Source organism: Hyaloscypha bicolor (genome assembly GCF_002865645.1).
Source record: "Hyaloscypha bicolor E unplaced genomic scaffold K444scaffold_10, whole genome shotgun sequence".
Taxonomy (NCBI): Eukaryota; Fungi; Ascomycota; class Leotiomycetes; order Helotiales; family Hyaloscyphaceae; genus Hyaloscypha; species Hyaloscypha bicolor.
In genome coordinates this window covers 4364467-4384620 of record NW_020194512.1, presented here as the reverse complement: position 1 = coordinate 4384620, position 20154 = coordinate 4364467, and the positions used below count along the sequence as shown (strand labels likewise).

At 25.0% G+C, this 20154-nt stretch overlaps 1 protein-coding gene across 1 annotated transcript; it reads left to right on the top strand.

The window, feature by feature from the left end:
• Positions 1 to 508: 508 nt before the first annotated feature.
• Positions 509 to 4168, top strand: K444DRAFT_606604 (uncharacterized protein). Its single transcript, XM_024879025.1, has 5 exons — positions 509 to 996; positions 1055 to 1991; positions 2052 to 2227; positions 2301 to 2488; positions 2545 to 4168. The coding sequence occupies exons 1-5, from the start codon at positions 560 to 562 to the stop codon at positions 4155 to 4157; spliced, it is 3351 nt and encodes a 1116-aa protein (XP_024744607.1). The 5' UTR covers positions 509 to 559; the 3' UTR covers positions 4158 to 4168.
• Positions 4169 to 20154: the final 15986 nt, after the last annotated feature.

Genomic DNA, 20154 nt, shown 5'->3' with positions numbered 1-20154 from the left:
CTTTTCAATATTGTATTGAACTAGCTAAATAATAAAGCTAGGGTCACGTGCTTGCAATGTAAACCAAGTAAAACGTACTGAATTGACTGCTGTTCTATAGTGGTAAGTAGCCTGTATATATAGCCCTGAACCCCCTAAGTCACATGCACTAAACCCCTTAAACCAGAGAGCCTTATACTGAACCATTCAACCTCAGCTGAACCGATTTAGCCTCACAGGGCATATTATGCCCTGAATCAACCTTACAGGGCATAATCTACTCAGTAATAAGCCTATGGCTTAGGCCCTATTAGTGCACAGCCCCTAAGGCTCTGTTCTAGGGCTTACTAAGCCTATTAGGGGCCTCAGGCCCCTAATTTCAACATATTGCAGCATCTCAACCAATCAACTTCTCCAAAATCTCGCACAGCCTCCACTACAACCCTCGCACAGCCTCCACCACAACATAAGAACAGAACCTCAGAGCCTTGACTTCGCTCTCCTCTCTTTAATCCGGAGGTTGTCCCTCTTTCCCTACTCATATTCTCCAATTTCAAGACCCTTTCATTAACACTCGCACATGGATCCCCTCTCAATCGCCGTAAGCGCCGCAGGACTCCTGTCCCTGCTTCTACAGGTCTCTCAAAGCTTGATAACATATTACGAGTCTTGGGAGTCGCAAGATGTTGAGATCGCAAACACCTTGCAACATCTCAACAACTTACGTGACACGGCATCAGTTCTGAGTCATGCAATACCCAAGATATCTCACCACCAGATTTTCGGTGTGGATAACTTTCAGCGCTCGTTATCCCGTTTGGAGGAGGGCCAAAAGAAACTGGCCCAGACTCTTATAAAGTGCCGATCGCAGGAACCACCTAAGAGTCTGAAAGACCGATTACAGCAGAACAAGAAGAAATTGATATACCCCTTTAAGAGAGCTACAATCCAAGGACTTAATCAAACAATTTCAGAGCTGAAGGACGACTTGAGTCTTGCTAGCGAGGCTATGCAACTGTGAATACCTCTGCTCATAATCCCACTGCTACATCAATTATAGCTAATCCTGAAACAGAAATATCTTGTCGAATCAGCTGGAGACTAGCAAGGAAGTCAAGAGGATAGCCATATCGATTGAATCAGTCGCGACGCAATCTCAGTCCACCGTCGAGGCTCTGAAGGCTAATACTTCAAACAACGAAGCAGCCATATCCTTAGCCAACCACAAGCTTCAAAGTATCCATGAAATCAGTTCAAATACATGCGACTCAGTACTGAAATTAGATGCAAAGGTCGACACAATTAGCAGCAGTGCAGAGCAGGTTTCTGGGGTAGCGGGCTTGGATACGAAGTTGAATCAAATCTGCGACCAACTCAGTGAGATCCAGAGACATATGCAAGAAGGAGAAAATTTGAAACCATCAATTTCGTCCGCAGAACAAGTGCAGATAGAATTGATTCGGAAGCCTTCATTGCTATCATGGGTTTGTAACACAAACACCGAATTGAACGCAAAGCTTTCAGAAGCTGAAGCCACGATTCCCGGAGGGCCCAGCAATAGCGCCACACGAGCTTTATCACACCCCTGCTCGTGCTATCGTCGTTCATACCTCCAAGCTCGAGCCACACAATGGGGTCCACTTCATATCTTTCGACATACTCAGACCGCGGAGGCTCACGACAAACATTGCCCTTATTATGTCAGATCATCGAAGAAATCTAGTTTTGGAGCTAGAATAACGGTGTTAAATTGGTTTTTGGCAAAAGCCATCGAGATATCCTTCAATCACTCCGAAGGAGCGGGCGGTAGTTCGATGAGCCCGACTCTTACTCTTCGCTCCCTTGTACGAAACGATTCTCCCGCATTTACTTTGCTTAATCGCAACGAGGTTCGGAAATACTGGGCGAATAAAAATTACCTTAGACAGTCATTGGAACAAATTCTGAAACTCTTTCAGGAAGGGGAGGCTTCGCCCTATGATGTTGATAAAAAAGGAAGAAATCTTCTCCATGTATGTAAAAGGAATCTGGCTCGATACCCCGAATTTCTCAAGAAACTAATGTCAATATAGCATGTTCATTTTGCTCTAAGCGATCACTTGCATCATAGGCATAAATTTGATGAATTTCGTAAAGTGCATTGGTTGCCCGACCCTGATGAAATGTATAAAACATCAAGATGGATCGAATTGACGGTTGGGCTATTTGATGCTCACGTTCCCGCTTATGAACCTGATTGCCATTATGCGTGAGTACTGAGTTCCTTGTATTTGAATTTATTATTATATGGCTTCCTAACTTATACAATGATATCTTCATAGAACACTGTGGGACGATCTGGCTCTAGGGTCGGGTGACAGACCTTTCTCTCAGGCAAGCTTATTGGTAATGGCTCAATTAGCCAGTAGAGGAGCAGATGCGGTTAAACTTATAAATAACGGATTCGAAGATGAAGTAGCATGTGTGAATTCATGCCATTTCGTGCGGCAGGTTCCCGAGGTGTACGAAGGTGGGTGGTCCTTGACCAGTTGCATCCTCAATATTCTAACCAGAATAATTCCCCAGAGTCCTTCGGAATAGGTCCTCTTAGCTCCGCAATACGACGTCGCAATGAGGATGATGTTCTCAGAATATTGTCAAAGTTTCCAAATTCATTAATGTCTGAGAAAACAATTTGGGACCAGAATCCGCTCCACCTTGCATTCGACTGGCCCCGGGGACTTCGAATTTTACTCAATCATGGAGGGTCACAATTGATTAAACAGCCTGAAAGACAGGGCCATACCCCATTAGCATATTCTTTCCACTCCACCGATCTCGAAGCACCCCACATTTTATTATCCACATCATTGGAGAATAAAGACGATATCTTGCAATTCGCCATTTCTTGGTTTAGGGAAACCGATCGATGGGGCAGACCTTCCTATGCCAGAGAAATTGGCGAGCCCGTCTTGTCTTTGGTTGTAAGCATCATGGCTCGTCATAGAGAAATTCTCTATCATGAGACAACCATCAGTCTGTCCTCGGATATTCATGCAGCACCACACTTAGACACAGATGAAAATCTCGATGTCAAATTCGTAGGAGCCTGCCGAGCAACAGACAGTGAAGGGATCAAATTGCGTGCTCCGATGCGTGCTCAGAGGGAATATCCCTGGGAATTTGTTTATCATCAGCGAGATCTTACTATGATAGCTGCAGATAAACTTTGGGAGGCTGGATTCGTGGATATCGATGTCGAAAACGAAGCCGGCTTTACTCCTATTGAGCTTCACTGCTCCGAGGGTGATTGTCATAATTTTTTCGTCGTTCTTTGGCTCTTGGGAAAGGGAGTTAGCATGCGGGAGTCTCAATCTCCCCCGACCCATGGTCGCGGCCTTGCAACGCCCTTGCCATGTTATATCTGGTACTTCCTGAGCGAGTTCAGCGATTACCACCGCGCTCAAACCCGTCCACTATTCTATGAAGTTTCTAAGGCCTATCCCTCATTATATTCCCTTGAACTCTATGATGATTGTTGTTGTCCCTGCACGTCTTCTGGTTGCAATCTTGTTGTCTTTTTTCTGAAGGGCAGTCGCTCATATGAAGACGCAGAGGAGGTACTAAGCTTTATGGACGATCGCAGAGATCAGTTCGTAGGATCTCTAGCGTACAGCATCTTGCGATTAGCAACGTTTGAAGCATTGGGTCTAACACACACTTGCTGTAAGCCAGTCTGTAAAGGCGGTAAACTCGAGCGATTTGCTCCTCGATTCGAGGAATCTGAGGAGCATGAGCTGCATTACGAGGAACGGCACGGAATCGAGCAACTAAAACTGTTGGTAGATGAATTCATGGCGCACTATCTCGCGACGGATGGACTTATCGCACACTTTCTCCGGGGTTACTGGAAGATTCGAATGTTGGAGTATATCTCGTCAGGAAAACTTGAAAATGAAGAAGACACGATTCAAGGGATGATAAATGTGGGCGTAGTACCAATATCAAATACAGGGAATCCGTGCTCGGAGCGATTAGAAAGAAAAAGGAAGTATGCTATTGAGCATTGTGGATGGGATATTTTATGTGGGTCTTGTCGCGAAGAAAGCTATGAGATATATAGTAGAGTTGGGAGGAGCATTAGCCAAGAAACGGAGACTCAAGGGTCTGAAATCGATAGCGACGACGAAGGAGGATAAGTAGATAGTACAATCTCTATTATCATCTTTCATCTATCGAAATTCGGAGGAGACGGCTTTTGATTCCATTGCAGATGCTTAGTGATGACCCACGTCGCCCCTTTTCCAGCTGGTCTGAGTTTGTTGTTATAGGGGGTTTTAGTTGAACCATAGTATCGCTTAAGTTGAACCATATTATCAAACTCTGCATATGCTCGTTTATTTAGCTGAACCATAGTATTGCTTAAGGAAGCGAGACAGCTAGCCGAGCAAATGAATAGGTTTTATACCAGTTATATTTTAGGCATATATATAAGCTATATAAGCTATACGGGCTAGGAAGGTTCGAGTTAGTCCCGAGCTTGCGAGGGGGCTTAGGGTCAGGGGTTAGGATCCGGGTTAGTTCCGGGGGGTTAGGGGGCGGTGAGAGCCCCCCGCATTGGGATATATTAAAGCGTAAAGGCCCTACGGGTTAGGGGTTAGCATATGCTAAGTATATGGGTCCCATATACCGAGCATATACTAGAGCAATAATAATAGTAAAGCAAGATATATTCTAATTTCTAACCAACTTATATACTGCTTCTTAATAGTAAAGATAAAGCGTATGCTAGGTATATGAGTTCCATATGCCAAGCATATACTTGAGTAATAGTCAGTATATCAAATGATTAGGTTTGATTTGATTAGACCCCCCTACTCAAATCAAATCAAGTCAAAATCAAGCTAATCAAATCATACTTAATTATAATCAAAGATAATCAAAGATAATTAATTAGATTTATCACGTGATTACGCACATGACTCTGGAGCTTCGGAAGCCGAGATAAGGCTAAAATAAGGTCTGGGCTAGCCGTATTCGGTATTACTAAAGGCGCTCTTTACTAAACCAGGCCTAGTACTAATTAGTAAGCGAAGCCAAAGGCGCTAGAACCTCCTTGATTTCCAGTGTTACAATAGTAGTAAAGAGCTTGAATTGAGCTAAAGGCTATCTGCCAGGCTAAGGAAGCACTGGCCACATGCTAAGTCACGTGCAAACGTGCAAAAGCACCACGTGACTGGTACCACATAACAAAAACTAGTTTGTTATTTTAGATTTAGACTAATTTTATACTCTTATATATGCTTTATAAATTTTATTTATATTTTATTAATATAGCTATTAGTTATTTAATAATTTTTAGAAATGCCTAAGAAAGTATACTTTTGTATTATTACGTAATAATTATAATTAATTATAATTAATTATAATAAAAATCAAGCTAATCAAATTATACTTAATTATAATTAATTATAATTAATTCTAATTAATTAGCCTTGATTATTTTTTGACACACTGGTAATAGTAATAGTAAAGCAAGATATATTCTAACTTACTTATATACTGCTTCTTAGTAGTAAAGCTAAGCATATACTGGGAGTATGCCTGGCAGGCCGTTGGGAGAAGGTCGGGGTTGGAACGTGGGTGTGAACGAGGACTGGTGTCTATATATTATTAAAGCTAGTAGATACAGTATGGTTTTTATTAAGGAAAGTTGAACCATATTATGGAAAATACAAGGGTATTCTCGCTACTAATAATATGGTTCAACTTAAGTAATACTATGGTTCAGCTACTGGCTCTTGTTATAGGCTAATATTGAGAACGTAATAGACGCAATTCTAGAAATACAGAGATGGCTATAGAGACTTAAATCGTATAAAGAAGCTGAGGTTGGATTTGCAAAACCATTGGAGGCGAAATGTTGAATCAGAACTCGATAATTCAAGTCAAGAGTTTATATACTAATGCAACTCGAAGAAGCAATCAGCTATATATTTGTTATGACTCTTGCATGTTCTGATCTATTATGCAGCGGTGCCAGAAATATCCATTCTTTCTTTTTGATATAGAACAAAATACTATAGTTTGTTAGAAGTATTATATCTCACGCTAAACTGTATATAGAGTGTATTCACAAGTAGTAAAAGGAAAATCGTTACAGGTAGAGGTATTCTCGGTCCCAAATAAGTGAAATAATCTTCTTATCCTTTGAGCAGATCCTTAACACGTTCAGTAAACTTGAACTCTAAGAGCGGATGTATATGGCGTCCTATAATAAGAACTATTTCCTTAAGATTATTACAACATACAAATATAATATAACTAAGTACCATCCCGATACATTCAGACGTACAAACCTCAATGGTTAAAGACTGGACCTTCTTAATATCGGCGAATACGCAAGTCGGTTCCTTAAATGCAAACTATATAGGAATGGGAAGTGTAGTAAGATCGATAGTATCGCGAGCGAGATTAAAATATATCGGCATAAAGGTTTTGTTCTTATTATAGTAAGTAAAAGTGAATTTAAAACAGAGACAGCTACTTCCCGAGAATGTCGGCAGGTATAAAGCCCTGCTAGAGGAAGAGTATTAGGAAAAGAGAAGAAACCGTTTATATAATATACTTGAATGATACGAGGACCTGGAAGGGAGCATTGCCAGATCTTGGTTTGAAGTTTGGCTGGGAAGTTCGAAAAGAGGCAGAATATAGATATTAGGCTATCTAGGGTTATTATACTAGAGCAAAGAGTAAATAATCAATCTCGAGAAGCCAGGCGAGTTTGCTTTTATATATAGTAAAGAAGCTAAGAGAATATAAGCGGCTATCTGAGGGTTCTTTATAAAATTTTATATTATAGCAAAGTTAAGTAAATATATACAGGTTTAATATAACCTAATTCAAGCTTTACCTTAATAGTTAGTTAGTTAAGGATATTTGGGATAACCCCCTTCTATTTACTTATTGGGTTTTACTATATAATAATATATTAAAAGCAGAACTTACTTACTTGCTCTACTTAATTTCCTAGCTAACTAGTATACTTTATTATATAATATATCTGTATTACTTATATTATTATTATAACTCGAGGTTTTAATAAGTATCTTTACTTTGCTTATTATTAATACTTGAAATCAAGTAAATTAGAAGTATATATAAGAGTTATATAGAATATTATTCTTAAGTAATAACTTTTATAGAATAAGAAAAAGTTCTTAGCTTTTCTTTCTCTAGTAGCTTCCCTTTCAAGTATTTAATAAACGCCTATATTCTATATTTAAGAACCCTAACCTCCTGTATTATTACCGGCCTTATTTAGAGAGAGATATTACTACTTCTCTATAAGGCTCTTCTATCCTTTACTAGTTACTATATTAGCTAAACTAACTTTTTCCCTAGATATAGAGTCTCGGATATACTAGCTCCGAATTCAAAACTTCTTGGCCAAGCGGATTCTCTCTATTTAAAGCTAAGACTAATACCTCCTTTATTCTATATTAAAGTAGGTAATAATATCTCTGTTTATATATTAGAATAGCTATTATTCTTTTACTAGCTGAAATATAATTACGAAGTCTATATTAGGGTACTATTTTAATAGTATTATTTATATTTCGGATAACTAAATTTAATTACCGGCTAGTTCTTATTTAAATAGTATAAATACTATTCTTTATACTGCCCTAGCTATAATACCGGGGCTATAATAATAGTATAAAAGTTAATATAGTAGTAGTAAAACTAATAGAAAAAGTTTGAAACTATATAGTAGCAAATTAGTAATATAGTATTAGCTTAGCTTATTTTATATTCTTAAAGAGCTAAAAATATAAGCTAATACAAATATACTAATAGCTATTCTAGGGATAAGATATTATCTATTTATAGTAAAGTATATCAGGAAAATATCCTGTTTTAGGCTCTGAATTTGTCTTTAGAGAATAAGATATAACTTCCTATTTACTAATCCGAGCAATTTCTTAATCGGGGCCCCCAATTCCCAAATCGAATACTATAATTAGGAAATAGGAGATTCTTTACGGATTAGGGGGCCTATTACCTAATTAAGTAATATTTAGATATTAGAAATAAATAATAAAATAAAGATATATTAAAGATACTTTATCTATATTAAGCTTTACTATTTATATTTTCTTCTACTATATCTAGGTGCTTCTATAGCTACCTTAGCCCTTTTTAGTATCCTTTCCTCTATTTAATTACTGGATTCTCTCTCTTTAGCTTTATTCTTATATATTTACTTTTTAGCTATTCTTTTCTTTACTCTTTTAGATATTCTTCTAGCTTTTTAAATAGATATAATTAAATTATAATTATTCTTCTTTATTATTACTTTAGAAATAATAATCTTATTCTTTTTATAAATTATTCTAGTAGTAAGTAATTCAGAATAAGTTAATTAGAAAATAACTTTATTAAGAATATAATATAGCTAGAAAGTAGTAAATTTATTATATTTGGTAATAAGCTAGTATTCCTATATTTATTAGCTTTAGTTAATATATTTATATAGAATATATATTTTTAAAGTATTCTCTAGAACTTTTACTAGTATTCTTATTATTTTTATATCTAAAGTACTATAATCTCTTAATTAATATATTTAAAAGCCTTAGAATTCGTTTTTTTTATTATTTTCTTTTATTATTTCTTTATATATTCTATAATTCTTTTAGTTAGTTTAAATAAAATTATTTCTTCTACTATTTCCTCTAGTTTAGTTTCCTAATTAATAAATAAGCTATCCTCTTTATTCTTTTCTCTTTTAGTAATCTTAATTATAAATAATTCTCTAGAAATATTACTTTTATTTCCTTTCTCTAATATTATATATATATATCGAGTATTTCTTTTATAGTTTTAAAAATTAGTAAGTAGCTTCTATTTAAATTATATCTTATATAATATATTACTTTTAGGTAAAATAGAAATAGAAATAGTATTAATAACTTATATAATTAATAGAATTAATAATATTTATAATTAGATACTAGTATTTACTTATATAGCTTATAAGCGTTTTTTAAATATATAATTAGTAATTTTAATAGAGTTTTATATTTGAGAATAATAAGCTTATTTATAAATAATTATTATTTTTCTTTATTTATAAATCTTAATAACTTTGCCTTTAAACTTTCTTTTATTATTATAGGCTAGAATAGAAATATATTTATTATTATTTAGCTATTTAATAAGTTTATTTATAGCTTTATTTGTAGTTTTAGCCTTAAGCATATAAATTTAAATAAACTTAAAAATGTTTTATTTTAATTACTAGATTTATATATATTTTCTATTTGAATTATATTATAATAGTATTAATAAAGTATAAATAAAAAGATTTAAAATTCGCGAAAATCACGAAAATTACAAGAAAGCTTAAAAATATATAAAATATAAGAAATATAGAAATATAGAAATAAATTATATAATTTAAGAAATACTTATATAAAAATCTATTAAATTCAGAACTATATACTAGCCTAAATAATGAAATTAGATAAGCTATATTTCTATATTATTCTTTTAAGCCTTTTTTTATTATAATAAGTATATTATATATTAATTTATATATAATTATTATAAAATAAGCTATATTAAATTTTATATATATATTTAAATATAGTATTAGAGCCTATTTTCTAATTAGTATAAAAACTAGTAGCTTTTATAAAAAGAGTTATTAATTAGAATATAGTAATTTTTTATAAATAATAATAAGAATCTTAAAAGTATTATTATAATAAATAATATACCGGGCGGGAATAAGCTTTTTATATTAATTATTATAGTATTTCTTGTAATATATCTGGCTATTCTAAAGCTTATAAAAAAGAAAATTATACTTAATATTAGTCTAGTAATACTTCTTAGCCTTAGTTTTACTAGAAAGTAAAATATTAGAATTTTATAACTATTATTTAATATTTATATATTTTCTAGTAATAAGAATTTTCTTACTACTTTCCTTAATAAGCCTCTAATTTCAAATAGCTTTGTTTTTAGTAGACTAATTATTAGTAGGCTCTTTAGTAATAGGAGAAAACAAAAACTAGATACCAGAAAAACGAGTTCCTAAAATAGTAATATTAAAATATTACTTTACTTACTTATAAGTATATTAATAAAATATATATAAACATAGAAATAAATAAAGAATTAAAAGAAATATATTAAAAATAAGATAATTAATTAAAAATATATAAAATTAGTAATTATATTTAAAAAATTAATATTTATACTATAAACTATATTTAGATAATAAGGAAATAGAGGCCCTATATATATTTGGGAGTTCTAGAGAAGTGTTTTTACTTCTATTATTATTTCCTTTAATATTTTAAATTAATAAATTAAACTATAACCTATAGAATTAAAATATAAAATATAGTAAAATAAAGAATATAGAACTAAATAAGCTAGTAAATAGAGAGAATTCAGCTTCTTTAGCTCTAATACCGAAATATTATCTAATTAGAAATTAAGAACCCCGATTTATAAAAAACCTTTTATTTCCTAATTATAGTATCCGATTTAGGAATTAGGGGCCCTAATTAGGGAATTGCTGGAATTAGTAAATAGAGAATTATAGAGAGATTTATATATAATTTATTTAGCTATAAGCTATACTCGAAATATAAATAGATATAATAAATTAAAATAGATATTATATAAATATATATTAATTTAAGCTTCTAGCTAAATATATAAGTAATAGCTAGTATAATAATAATAGTAGTAATAGTATTAAATATAATACCTAGAGTGGCTTTACTTATTTTAGCCAGATTTATAATATTTATTAAAAGTATAGAAATAGATCCCTCTAGAAAAGTTTTCTAATAAGTTAAAGACATTTATATTCTAACGGAATATTATTCTAGTAGCTTGAGAATAAGTATAGAAGATTAGTCTTTCGGAGTAATATATAAAGGCAGAGCCCTAGCTAGTATATATTACTAAAATAGTAATTCTAATAATGAAATATATTAGAAACCAGAAATTAATATTATACTAGAGTATAAAGTATTAACTTGGGAAATATAAGAGAATAGTAATTTCTTTACTTATAAATAGGCCTTGAATTAGAACTACTAATTCTATAAAAATAGAATAAAAAGAACCGAAAATTATAATTCCTATTTCTGGCTTAGTAAAACTCGCTATAAATTTAATTAGTATTTATAATAAGTACTAGAATAGATCTTGTTTTTTACTTCTAGTATATATTCTGATTTTGCTATAAAAGTTTATATAATACTAAGTACTAAACTATTTCCGAATAGTTAAATTAATAGTCGGTTTTAATCTAATTAGGTTCGATTCTATAGCATTTTCTAGTACTATTATTACTTAATAAGGGTTTATATAATCGTGTAATAAGCTTCGAAATTCTTTCTAAAGAACTCGAAATCTGAACTAAAGATATATATATATTTCTATATTTAATAACTTCTGGAAATACTAATTGGGTTAAAACTAACTATTAATTCGACTATCTAGAAATAGTTTAGCTAAGGGCTCTCTCCTTAATTAATATGCTTTTGGATTAAATTTATACTAGCTTAGAATATTTAAGCTTTAATATATTAATAACTTCTAACTTTTACTTTATATTAAGTACTATTTCTCGGGCTATTTTCTATACTTATAGAAACTTGAAATATTTACTATAGTAATAAATAAACTTATTATAAGTTTCTTATTTAACTATAAAGCCTTTAAATATAATAATAATCTTGTCTGCTCCTTTAATAGTAAATAATCTATAAGTAATAATAATTATAGTATATTCTTATAAAGCTATATTTAGAATAGCTTTAAGAACTATCTCTAACTTAGTATTAAGAGTAGAGATAGCTTTATTAAGAAGCAAAATTTAGAGATTAGTAATAATAGTACAGGTAATAGTAATTTATTAATTTTGGCTATTAGAGCTATTTTTAATTATTAGTTACTTTTCTTTCCTTGAACTATAAAAGCTTACTATTATTACTATTATCTATAACTGCTTTCTTAAGTAAGGAATCTTTATATAAATATTCTCGACTAGACCAAAATCGCTTTAGCTATCTTTATAGGTCTTTTTAAGTCTATTTATAGTTCTTTTCCGTTCTAATAAGAGTATAGAAAGTGCCATTCAATTCAAGACTAATAGAAGCTATATCTGGAACGGTTCTATCTAAAACTAGGGAATTATCTTAATTACTATATTTAAGGTTTCTAACTCTTATACTAGTATTTCTAATATTAATAATATTCTTAATAAAGTTAAGGACCGGGTAAGAAATCTTAAATTAGTAGCTACTATTATATTTATAACCTCTTCTATTCTATATCTTCTAATAAACATTACCTATTTCCTGATTATACTAATTAAGGATATTAAAAATTTAAAGTACTTACTAAAAGTATCTAAAATTATATAAAATATTTATACTAATACTTTTATTATTATTATTATAATATAGGTATTACGAGTTTTAGAGAAAATAAAAAAGAATTCCGAATTCGGAATTCGGAAAAGAGATTTATAAATTAAAAGAGGGAATTATAGATTAGAAAAGGAAATTATAAATCGAAAAAGGAAACTATAAATTAGAGAAAGAAATAATAAATTAAAGAAAGAAATTATAAATTAAAGATATTAATTTAAAGTATATATTAAAACCTTTATAATTACTATAATAATAATAGAAATTATTAAGTTTAAAATTAAATAAAAAAGAAATAAAGAACTATTAAAACTATTAAAATTATATATAAAAGAAAAGAAAATCAGAAATTAAAAATATAAAGAGAAGTTAAAAGAAAAAAGAGTTTATAAATTAAGAAAAGAATTATAAATTAAAGAAAAAACTAGAAATTAAAATATATTAGAGCTTTTATAGCTATTATAATAATTATAGAAATTACTAGGCTTGAAATTAAATTAAATTAAATTAAAAAAGAATTAAAATTTTTGGAAATTATATAAAATTAAATCTATTATAATTACTTTATTATATTTATTATATAGCTTTAGCTTTATATATTATATATTTTATTATTTAACTAATTCATTATTATTATTATTATAAAATAAGGACTTATACTTTTATAATTATATAATAAAAGAAGCTAAAAGTTAAAAGCTTTTAATATTATATAATTAATTAGAAAAGAAATATAAAGAAAAGAAAAGTATTATAAAAGATATAATTTTAAGAAATATATAATTAGTAAAATTAATAAAAATTAAAGTAAATATAAAGTAATTATAAAGTAATTAAAACTCAGATATAAAAGAGCCTTAAACTAAGACTATTATTATATAAATTAATTTAATTAAAGCCTAAATTATAAAGCTTAATAAAAGAAAATAAAGAAATAAAAAACAAGATTATAATATTTATAAAATTAGCTAAAGCTTAATATATTTAAAAGTAGTTATAAAAGAATTAATAAAAGAAAGTCTTAAATTAAATAAAAATATAATTATTATATAAATTAATTTAATTAAGGCTTGAATTATTATTATAACTTTATATTATAAAAGAAATATATAAAATTAAAGCTTTAAAATATAATTTTTTCTAAATTATTAATATAATAAAAATATAAAACAAATAATAATATATAAAGAAAAATAGATTTCTATAATATAAAATTATAATATATAAGAAGTGAAACGTGAAATTAGAGAATAAATATTAATTAATTTCTAAAAACTAAAAAGAAAAGAAAAATAATATAAAAAAATTATAAATTATATAAATATTTAAAAAATAAAATTCTTATTATAATATTTTAAATTAAAAAGTAATTTAAAAGAAAAATGAAATATAAGAATAAAATATTTAATTTATAAAGCTTTATAAAAGCTTATTAGTTATATATATAATATAAAAATTAATAAATTAATAAGAATTATATATAAATTTTATATTTAGATATATATTAGATAAGTAATCTTATATAAGCTAATTAAAAAAGTTTAATTAATTATTTAAATAATTATAATAATTCAAACTAAAAAAAATTTAATATCTTTTATTATATAAAGTAAATATACTAGTATTTAATATAATTAAAGATTTTAAATAATATAATTAAAAGAGAATAATTATTTTAATTTAAGAAATATTAATTAATTAAATTTAGAAAAAGAAATAAAATATTAAAATCGACTTTTCTTTTATATATATATATAAATTAAATAATAATATTAAATAAATAAAACTATTATAATATATTTAATAACTAATTTACCTAAAAAGCTATAATTTATTTATATAATTAAAGTCTTTTATATATATATATTAGTTTATTAATGATATATAATATTATTATATAATATATATAAAATATAAATATATTAAAATTAGTAAAATAATTAATATTTAGAAATAAAAATTATAGTATTATAATATTATTATATAATTCCTAAATTTACTAAATCTAATAGAGTCAAATTTACTAGTTAAATTATTTATAAAATATAAGATTATATAACTATATCTCGTATTCTATATTTTATTATTTATATTCTATTATTTATATCTCGTATTTCGAGTTCTATAACTATATATATAATTCCCGAAAAAATAGCTATATTAATACTAAACTCTTTCTAATTATATACTAATTTCCTAATCCGGCCTAATATTCGATTTTTTCTAATATTTTATATATATATATTATTTTTAAGGTTTTAATTATATATTAAAGACTATAGCCTTTTATATATTATTTCTTTTCTTATAATAAACTATTATATATATTTATTTCTTGTTTTATTTATATTTAATTTATTTCTCTATATTTAATTATATTATATTTATATTAATTAGATACTTAAAAATATTTAATAGCTTTAATTTTATTATAAAATTAGCGGAATTCGATTTTTTCTTAATTTATTTAATTTCTATAATTTCTTATTATTTATATATCTAATAGAAATATATTATATTAATTATTAAATATTTCTTTTAAATAATAATTAATTTAACAAAGTATTTATATAATAATTTCGAATTTATATAAACTATTAATAATAGTTCTATTTCTAGTATTTTATTAATAATTAATTTAATTAAAGTACTTATATTAAAGCTATAAGGCTTATTATAAAGTTCTAAAACTAGAATTCTTCTAGTAATTCTCTTATATTTAGTAAAGAACTAGTAAATAATATTAGTATATCTAGTTTTATTTACTAGAGCTAGAATCTATTCGATTTAGGAAAAGACATTTTTATTATTTATAAATAAAATACTTATAAAAATAATTAAATATATAAACTTCTTTACTAGTTTTATAAAGCTTTGTTTTTTAATAATATTTTTAATTTATTATTAAATATACTTATTAAATATACTCATTAAATATTTTTATATTAATTTCCTAGAATTTAATATCTTAAATAATAATTAATAGGTTATATAAAGCTTCTTATTAATAGATTAATATAATATATATTTCTCTAATATATTAGATAATATATTAGTTTTTAATATAGAAATTTTAATAAATAATACTTCTATTATTTATAATAATAGTATTTTTTATAATAATAGTTAAATGGTTTTTATATTAGTATTTTTATATAAGAATAATTCCAGTAATATTTATATAAATAATACTTCTATTAAACTTGAAATTATAATTAAAAATAAAGTATTTATATTTCTTAGCTAAGAATTTATTCTTTTAAAGCTTTAATTACTTTATTTTTATAAAATTATTAGTTCTAATAAATAAAGTATTATTAGTTTAAAAGCTAATAATTCCGAATAATTACTTATTATAAAAAAATTAAGATTTATAAATTAACTATTTTATTAAAAGCTTATTATTATAATAGAAATAATAAGTTTTAAATAAATAATTCCCGGCTTCTAATATATTATATAATAGTTTTATAACTTTTTAAATAGAATTATTCTTTAAATTTAGCTTTCTAATAAGCTTATAAAATAAAATAATATAAAAATTATAATTAAACAAAATTATTAATTAGATATAAGCTTGCGAGATATTATATAAATATAATTCTATAGTATCTATTATTATAATAGTAATAGTAAGAATAATTCTCTGGCTAATATATTAAATAATAGGTAATTATATTAATACTATATATTTCTTACTATTATTATAAGCTTAAATAACTAGTTTCGATTTCTTAAACTCTTTTTCTATATTCTTATTCTTTATCTTATTAATAAACCGGAAATTAATAACATATATTTCTTTTAATATTTGAGATTTAGATATAATTTCAAATATATCCTTTTTTAAAAAACTAATAACTTTCATTTAATAGAAGTTCTTATATAGGTTATTATTTTATAGAAATACTATAAAATCCGGGTTTTTATAAAGGCATTCTCTATTATACTTTAGTAAAATAGCAGAAATAATAAAAGGAATTATACTTATATTACTTTTACTTTTATTATAAAATTCGGAAATAGTTTTAAGTTTGAAACTATTAGTAATAACTTTAATATCTTTTATATAAAATGGCTTTATAAAAATTAAACAGAAAATAGTATTACTATATAATAGAGCTAATATATAGTTCTTTTTATTAATAGCTATTAGCTTATATAGCCTATTTTAATTACTAGATTAACTAATATTTCTTTTATATTATATAAAAATATCCGAATTTAAGAAAGGTTTATAAATATTAATAATATTAAAACTATTTCGGGTATTTAGAATATTTGTAATTCAATATCTAGTTTAAAGCTTCTAAATTTCTATTATTACTTTTTTAAATACTATTAATTACTATAATATAGATAATAATAGAATATTATATTCGGTTATTTAAAATAAAGTACTATAAACTAAAAGAGTTAAAATAATATTATTAAATCTAGTAGAATTATTAATAGCTTTAAAAGCTATTTAAAATACGGTATTTTTATTAATTCTATTAATTTTGGCTATAATAATAAAATAAATATATTAAATCGGGCTATAGTAATATTTTATAATTCTAATAGAATTATAAGCTTTTATAGAAACGATTTTAATATTAGTTTCTATAGTATTTATAAGTTAAATAAACTTTTTATTAGTAAATTACTTTCTAGTATCTATTATAATTTAATTAAAAGGGCATAAATAAATATTAATTTAATACTATTTTAGAATATTTCAAATATATAATATACTAATATTTTAAAGCTATTAGTCGGTTTAATATCGAATATCTTTATTAATAATATAAAATATAGGCTTATTAGAAATATAGAAAATATTAATAATAATAAAATAGTTAAAGCTAATATTATTTTTAGATTAAACTTGAATTATTCTAGTAATTATTCGAATTTCTAGTATTATTTATAATATTTTATAAGATATTTTAAAGGCTTTTATATTAATATTATAGCCTGTTTATTTTAGTATATTTCGGAATTTACTAATAGATAAATAACTGAAATAGGAATTATAAATAAAGAATTCGAAAATAAAGCTTTATAATATAGTATTCTAAAATAGAAAAAAGTATTTAAAATATTATATTATAAATATAAAGTATTTAGTAAAAGTAATAAAATAATTAATAAGATTATTAAAATAGACTTTTAGCTTATTTATATTAGTTAAGCTAAATAGAAATAGTATTTTTATAGATATAATATAGAATTATATTTGCCTAATTAATATTTTTATTATTATAGATTTAATAAAAAATATAGATTTAATATTAAACTAGATATTAATTTAATCTTTAATAGTTTTATTAAATTAGATACTATTATTAGTATATTATAAAGCTTGAAATTAGTTAAAACTAGTAATTAAGAATCTAGAAGCTCTAATATTAATTATAATTCTATAAAAGTAATAAATATTATATCTTAATATATTATTAATTATAAATATCTAAATATTTTCTATTTATTTAATAGATTTCAAGATATAGTTTTTATTTATTATTTAGTATATAAAGAAAAGAGAAATATAGTTATTTATAAAGATATTAGTTATTGAAATAGTAGAAATAGAAGTAATAGAAATAGCTCAAAAGCTTTTAATAGAAATAAAATAAGAATCTAAATAATATTTCTTTCTTTTATTTATTTCTATTAATAAAGTTTTAAAAATATTATTTATTAGTTTGTTTTTATTATTCTTATTATTTATTTCTTTTTTAAACTTAGTAATATACTATATATAGATATTACTAAAGTATTTATTAAAATTACAGGTATTTCGAGATCTAAATTAATAAATGTTTTTATTCTTAAATCGAGCCTTTTTAATCTTTTATTTTTCCGATATATATTTCTATAAATAGTATTCAGGTTTCTTATATATAAAATATAACTTCGAAATATAATTATTATAATTATAGGACTTAAAATAATTATTATAGGTTCCGAAATTATAGCTGAATTTATATTAATAATTTCCGGATAAATAATAGTTTAAAAACTTTTAAAAATAGTATTATTAATTAGTAAAAAAGATTTTAATAGTAATTTATTATTTCTTTTTATAAATAATAATAAATAATTAGAGCTTATTAATAAGCTAGCCGAATTTATTAGAAGAGTCCGAAACTATATATTGGTATACTAGTAAGCCTTAATAGAAAATAATAATTTTATTATATAGAAATTCGATATTTTATAAAATAGAAATAAAACCATATTATAATTTATATAAGTTATTAATTAGTATTTAAACAAGCTCGAATATTGTTTTTTTAGGGTCTTTTATTATTATAGTTACTAAAATAATAGTATTTTATTTATTTAGATTTTAATAATAGAAACCGGGGCTTTTAAAAAAGCTATAAATATTTATATAGGCCTTTATATATATATAGCTCGAGAACTAATTATTATAGAAGAAGTTTTATACTAGTTCCTTTAATATAATAAGAAAAGCTCTTATTAGTACCTTTTCTAAAAGCTTTATATATTAATAAATATTAAGGAAAATAGTAAATTTATAATTAAAACTATTATTAATTCCGTTATATTTTTATATTTTAAAATATATCTTTATTATTTCCCTAATAAGCTTTCTAGTAATAATAATAGATATTAATTAATAGAAGTTCGGGTTCGGTAATAATACTAATAGTAATAAAAATAGAAGTAATAAATAAATAGCTTGATTTCTCGATTAAAATCATCTATTTCTTTTATATCTAGTTTTATCTAAAATAAAATAAACTAATATAATAGGTTCCTAAAAAGAATCTATTCTAATTAGACTATTATTAATAATATTAGCTTTATTTTATATACTTTTTATTTTCTTTTAGATAAGGTTAATAAAGAATTATATAATAGTAAGATTTCTATAATTCTATTTAATATAAATACTATTATATCAAAATTGAACTTAAAGATTTTATATTAATATATAATTAATTAGACTATATATTATAGTATTAAAGCTTTTAAAATTATTCTAAAATAGATTTTATAAATTATTATTACTTTTTTTATATAAGATATATTATTATATCTTAGTAATTAGATATTTCTAAAAATTGGCTTTTATTATAATTACTAGATTAATATTATTCTTCTATTTAGCTTCTTTTTCTTATTAGTATTTATATTAAACCGAATTCAGATTCTTTCTAGTATATATATATATAATTTATAATAAAAGAAGTTCGAAAATAAAATAGTTTATAATAGATTTATAAAAAGAATTTAGTAATAAAGGTATTTAAATATTCAGATATTTAATTCAAATATTAGATTCAGATATCTAATTAAGATATTAGATATTTAATTTAAATATTTAGTTAAAATACCAGATATTTAATTCAAATACTAGCTATTTTAGATATTTAAATACCAGATATCTAGTAGAGATATTAGATATCCAGATATCTAGAGATATTATAGATATTAAAGTAAATATTTTATTCTTAAATATTTCGTTTATAATAAGAAATTTAAAAAGTGAAATATTATAATTCCGGAAGAATCTAAAGCTTAAAGAATTCGATTTAATAGCAAAATTAAAATAGTAGTTAAAAAGCTTTAAAGATATATATGAGATATATAGTCTAGAAAAAGGTCTTATAAATACAGGTATTATATAAATAGAAAAGATAGTTTCTAAAAAAATAATCTTAGAACTAAAAGAAGTTAAATAATTAATTAATTAAATAACTAATTATTTATTAAT